The following is a 6,647-nucleotide window of genomic DNA, read 5'->3' on the forward strand; positions in this document are numbered from 1 at the left end:
AATAAATACTATACTCATATATACTCATGAGTAATAATTACTTAATATACTGATGTCTCAGGTTGGTTTAAATGAAGATCAGAGCCTATAGTTTTTTTGATGTCCGCAAACCCATCCCCATGTATATCCTCCTTACAAACATACATATTTTGTGCCAGGTATTGGGTTAAGCACTGGATCCTAGTAGAAATATCAGTTGGAGAATTTGATATTCATCATCTGGAAATCAGCGATTAAGTCACTGGGAATTTTTCATGCTGCTGAGAAGTTAATTAAAGTCTATCAGAATAGTTAAAAAACTTGTTTATACAATAAACAAGAAATAGCAAAATGAGAGAAATATAAGGTCTTTCAGGGTAAACTGAGAGGGAATGGAAAGTGAGAAAGGAGAGCAATGTTGACTGTAGCCAGCTTCACAGAAGTGTAGAGCAAAGCAGGGATAAGGCAGTAGCCGAAATGGTCCCTTTATATGAAACAAGTTTTTATGATACATAATTATAATCAAGGAGTAAATAAATCCTTTAAAATACTAAATTAATTCTATAATATTATACATTGTCAAAGGTGTTATTTTATTTCTCCAATTCTCATTTCTAAAGACCACCTAAATCTCTTGCTTCTGACACTAAACTTTCTGCTCTTTGTCTACCCTTTTCTCTTCCTATATTCCCCTTTCTCTTCACAGTTGGTTTAAGCCTACTCAGTTCTCTTGATCCTACTTTATATTGAGATGTTTGAGAAAAATGAGACCTCATATAGTCTATATTTATGAGGAAAGTTGTTAACAACCTCTTTCTAGGAAATGTGACAGTACTTAAAATTTTACTTGTTTTTATTTTTGATGTGACAGTTTTTATTCAAATTTGCATAATGATCAAAACATATATATATATATGTACTTTTTTTGTATTTTAGGAAAGGGTCTACAGAGTGTTCAGGGTCTCACTACTAGATTGGACTCTTAGTAATTCTCCTGTTTACAGCCTCCCAAGTGCTAGGATTATAGGCGCCCGCCACTATGCCCAGTCTCAATCACCCTCTCAGCGTGCCCCAGAGGCAGTGCCAGCATGGCAGGCAGGGGGAGCGGTATTGAACCCCCAACCCCTGCACCTGCTTGCTGACGCTTTAATCCACTGAGCTATTTGGCCAGCCCTAAAAAACATTTTAAATGAAGAATTGATATAGTGCTTGTAATTGCAAAACTTAGAAGCAACTAGAATGTCTGTCAGTTGAGATTTAGTCAAATCAAGTTATTGCATGTTGATATAGTAGAAGTCTGTTGATATAGTAGAAGTCTGCTATGGCCTGACGAAGAAAGACAACCACATTCACTGAGCAAAGCAAGTTGCAGAAGCAAGTTCTGTCTTTGTGTGCATTAACTTACTATTTGTGTTTGTATGTGTATACATTGACATACATCTACAGTAGTAATTTGCACACAGTTACTAGAACAAAGTACATAAACTATTGATATTGGATTTGTTTGGGCGAAATATACCAGATAGAGAGTAGAACAACTCATTTCACACTTATGTGCAAATTGAATATTTGTACTTGAACTTTATAATTTCATAATTTAAACTATCAATAATCAGTAATTAAAATGTGCTTTATATTTATCAGTAAAAGAAAAAATAGCTGAAGGATAACATTACTCTTATTTTTTGTGTGTGAATTATCATTTTTTCCTAAATATAGAGCTTTTCTTTAACTTAACCAAAAAACAAAGGTTCAGATTCAGAAATTCCCTCACTTTTTGACAAAAATGTAAACACACTAAATTCAAAAGGTACATAATTATATACATAAATACAATATGTATCTTTTGCAACATATTCAATGACTGCTTCTTGAGTATTGGCTTGAGAATTATACTTTATATTCAGACTGAAAATATTTTATATTTTATAATGTAAACCACCCAGATTTATCCAAAATGATAAATCTTTCCATCTGGAGTAGCAAAATTATCAAAAAATATATAATGAAATGAAAAATATTAAAAAGGTTAATTAATATATTTTGATACAATCTTTCACTTGCTTAATAGGTAATGAATTAGAAGAAGATCTTGAAATTCTTGAAGAGGCTGCATTACAGGTACTTCCCAAACACTACAAGGATAAATTTTGTTTCTTAGCGTGAAGCAAAATGTTCACAAAATCAGCCTTCTACCTCCTTCTATTCATTGGCAGTTACAGAGACAAATGCCTCATAACTGCTCCCTTAATGAGAAGTGAGTGAAAGTTGTTGTACTATGCGGTGTGTACTGTTTTGAGACTTGGACCAAAATTCTGTGGGAGAAAGAAAAGCAAATCAAGTGCCAGGGGTACAACAGAGGCTTTCGACAGTATGGACATTTAATTGCATTTTGACAGTTTCATTTTGCCAACTAGCAAAAAGTGAAAAAGCATTTCACAAAGGAAGCTAATGGAGTATAGTTGTGCTACAGATTTTGACAGGAAATAGCAAACATGAGGAAGATACATGTTTAATGAGTTTGGACCTGTATGTCTCATTGAGCAGTAGAACCAGTGGGCTGTAAGCAGGGAGTGATTAGTTTTTCACTGTTAACTGTTTTCTTATTTTGAGATTGTCTAGTTATTAGTTAAGTAGTAGATCATTTAACATTGTAATGGAAATACACAATGGAAATACACAAGTATTCAACTTTCAGTTGAAGTGCTCATTGTCATATATAAATCTTCAAAATTTTATTACTCAAAATTGCCAATGGACTATGATACTGCTCTCTTAACTTCAGTACATTTATATAACTATTTAGCTTACAATCACTACTAGGATGAGAACATCAGAATGTATAGGCAGCATTTTTCAAATTGTAACATCTGCTTAGCCCACTGTATGCAGAGACTATCAATGGTAGATGAATTTTGCATATTGAAATGGCATGAAGGTACAGAAATTAAAATGAGAGCCAGACACTCAGTTGGGTTAGTGGTATTACAGGTTTGTAGGATTGTGTAGAAATGCTTTTACCCATACTTAAGTTTGATCTCTATTAGATTAAAAATTTCTGATCATAGGAAGGCAGGCTCTTCACAATAATGGTTAAAAAAATACTTTTGGATATTAAAAAGCCACTGGTTTGTATTTGTTTAGAAAAAAATAGTTTGTTATGCCTTAGGATAAAATAAAAATTCAACAAACATTTAATTAATAATATATCAAGCAGTATTCAAGTTTAGGAGAGCTGTTAAGGATCTGCTAAATTATCATTTCAGACATTGTGATATATAAGATGTCATCAAGGCATACGAAGAACTCTTTATCGTGCTCCTATTGAAGGAAAAAATGCTATCACACATTTCCTGTATTTTGGGGCTGCAGTTGTGATTTAACCTGTATCTAGCACCTTGTATATGTCAGAGTAATGATTTATGTTTTTTTCATTTAAATATTGTAGTAGCCATGTAAGAGAGATACATTTTGTGGATTCATGGGTGGCAACACTTAACTGAAGAGGACATAGCACACACAGCTCTTTACAGAGCCAGGATTTGACTCTAAATATGACAGTTTTTGAAATTGCATAAAGTATAAGAACCACCAAGATAGCTCAGTGCTCTAGAGCACCTTCTTAGACAGTTGCAGGGGATCACAGTTCGATCCCTGGCAACACAGGCCATGCCAGCTTTGCCCTCATGGTGGGCTGAGTGGGCCCGAGAGAGAGAGAGAGAGAGAGAGAGAGAGAGAGAGAGAGAGAGAGAGAGAGAAAAGAAATTGAATAAAGTATAAAATGTAGACATTAACTGCTGTATTAATTTGATACTTCTGGAAGTATAACCAAAATATTTTTTTCTTTCTTTTTTTCTTTTTCCTTTTTTGCTTCTTAGAGACAAGGTTTCACTGTGCATCTCAGGCTGGCCTTGAATTCACTTTGTAGCCCAGGCAGGCCTTGCACTTGTGGCAATCCTCCTGCCTCAGCCTCCTAAGTGCTAAGATTACAGGGGTGTACCACGACACACAGCCTTGATATTTATTATTTAAAATTTTCTTAAAGTCTGAGGGCTTGGCTTTGTATCTCAATAGTGGAGTGTTTGCCTAGCACATATAAGGCCCTGGGATCAAGGCTTGGTATTGGGGAGAAAGTTTGTCAGATTTGAACATTTATCCAAAAACATTAGGTTTGCTTGTGAGATTAAAAACTAAGATTTCATTTTTATCTGTTTTTCTTTAATAAGACTTAGCCTCCTGAGTTTTATGTGCCGTCATAGTCAAGCTTCTGTCCACAAGTCAAGGCCTTGATACTCATCTACCCAAAAGAGCAAATGCTATTTGCTAATAAAGGTGACTTGAAAAGAGGGAGACCCCCATAATTGCCTAGATATTATATGGGTATAATATCTAGAAGGCTGATATGGGGGAAGGTACACCATTTCACCCAGCATGAAGAACTCTGATAAAACACTGATTTGTAAGGGCAAAAAGAGACTGTGAAAGTATTCACTCATATTTTCCCTCCTAAACATTTCTATTTTGTGGACTAAAAGGAGGTACACTGGGGCCTGAAGGAAATAATTTCCCCAAGAAGGCCTAACTAAAATGTGTGTACTTTGGAAATATTCATGTAAAATTCTGTATAGTAATTTGAGATGTCACTAATCTTTTTTTACTTAACAGGTGTGCAAAACTCATTCTGGTATACTTGGGAAGGGTTTAGCTCTTTCTCATTCACCTACTATATTAGAGGCACTTGAAGGAAACTTACCACTTCAAATCCAAAGCAATGAGCAGTCCTTTCTGGATGATTTTATTGCTTGTGTCCCTGGATCAAGTGGTGGAAGACTTGCAAGGTAATGTGCCTTAAGTACTATAGTTACATTCTCTTAGGGTGACATTTGTGAGGACAGGAGTTCCAGGTGTTAAATTGTTACCTGAAATATGGTTTATATGTTTCGAACTTGATAAAGTATAAAATGGTAATATGTTAAAATATTGATTCTTTTGCTTCCATGTGCTTTTTTCTTTTTTAGGATTAAAATACACACTTCCCTTTGTCATTTTACCAATAAAAAATAAAAATCTAAAAGGGAATGTAGCTCAGTGAAATAGTGCTTGTTTGGCATGCATGAGGCTTAGGTTCAATCTCCAATATTATGAAGGGAAGGAGGCAGGCAAGCAGGCAAGAGGAGAAGAGGGAGAAAAACCTTAAGTTCTTGAAGGTTTAACTTTAAAGTTACAGAAATTACTTAGTTTTTTAAAATAAAAAGTATGGACCTGACAAATAGCTCATCTGATTAAAGCACCTGCAAGCAGGCACAGGGATCCGGGGTTTGATCCCCAGGCCTGCCAGGCTGGCCCTGCCCCTGGGGCGCACTGAGACAACAATTGAGACTAGGCATGGTGGTTTACGTGCCTGTTAATCCCAGCTCTTGAGAGGCTGTAAACAGGTGGAATACTGTGAGTCAGATCTAGTAATGAGATCCTGAACACGCTATAGTCCCTTCCCTAAAATACTAAGTAGATAAATAAATAAATAAATAAATAAATAAATAAATAAATAAAAATAATGAGAGAACTGGAATAGAAAATCTCTTTAAGTTAGCTTCAATGCTGTCTTTGTAGATATTTTTATGTAATGCTTGATAAAATTACTGCTCACTTCACAGAACAACTTGAATATAAATCATGAATTAAATTCAAGAACAGATATCACAGACTAGAAAATTGGGAACTATTACACAGAAATGAAATAATTAGGCATACATAAGCAATTGTGTGAAGAAAGTATGACCAGTCTACCTGGACCCTTGGTGCTCTCAAGCAAGCAGAATACCATTTCTGTCCCTGCTTTCACAGAGGAAGTATTGTTTCCTATGTTTTCAGGCTGATGAAGGCAGGCCCTCTTCAGTAAGAATAAGTGTCCTCACCACTGCAAGTTAGGTGTCACTCTCGTTTTTCTCAGATATCTTAAACTAGTTTTAGTTAAAGTTTCAAATTTTCTGATATTTTAAACTATCTTCATATTACATATAAATACCAGAAATCTCACATGTTTTGGCATGTTTATTTATATTTGTCATTAACAATACCCAAGGGAAACCACTATCAGTGAATTAGAATTTAAGATATTGTTCTAATATTTTATTTGATACATGTTTTGTTTATTAGACCTACTTTCATGTTAATCACTGAAGATACTGATTGTTTGCTTTTTGTTTGTTTTCAATACTTTTAGGTGGCTTCAGCCAGATTCCTATGCTGATCCTCAGAAAACATCATTGATCCTCAATAAGGATGATATTCGTTGTGGTTGGCCCACCACCATAACTGTTCAAACAAAAGACCAGTATGGAGATGTGGTACATGTTCCCAATATGAAGGTAATTCTGAATTTAAATGAGATATGTATGTACTGACCTCTGTAACTGATAAAATTTTGGGAATGACAAGTGCTTGAAGTCCATTTCTTCTAGCATCTTTATGTATATGTAATAGAGGACAATGAAAAACTGTTTAGGATCTTTTTGTTGTTGTTGTTTTGGCTGGTTCAGGCTGCCTTAAGGGCTGGTCTCCTGTGGCATATGGAGCTGGGGATCAAACTGCGGTCCCCTGTGCCTGAATTTGACGAATCAGGCACTTTAAACAACTGGGATAACCTGCAAGCCTCCTGAAAAACTGTT

At 35.2% G+C, this 6,647-nt stretch overlaps 1 protein-coding gene across 1 annotated transcript in view; it reads left to right on the forward strand.

Annotated features, from left to right (window-relative positions):
- The window catches only part of Mycbp2 (MYC binding protein 2, E3 ubiquitin protein ligase), a 328,854-nt gene that overhangs the window by 201,020 nt on the left and 121,187 nt on the right, over positions 1-6,647 (forward strand). Inside the window, 3 exon segments of the mRNA XM_023709607.1 lie at positions 1,963-2,100; positions 4,645-4,817; positions 6,203-6,347. Coding sequence (XP_023565375.1) covers positions 1,963-2,100; positions 4,645-4,817; positions 6,203-6,347 — 456 coding nt within the window.

The sequence above is a fragment of the Octodon degus genome, unplaced genomic scaffold, assembly GCF_000260255.1.
Source record: "Octodon degus isolate 3935 unplaced genomic scaffold, OctDeg1.0 scaffold00013, whole genome shotgun sequence".
NCBI classification, from domain to species: Eukaryota; Metazoa; Chordata; class Mammalia; order Rodentia; family Octodontidae; genus Octodon; species Octodon degus.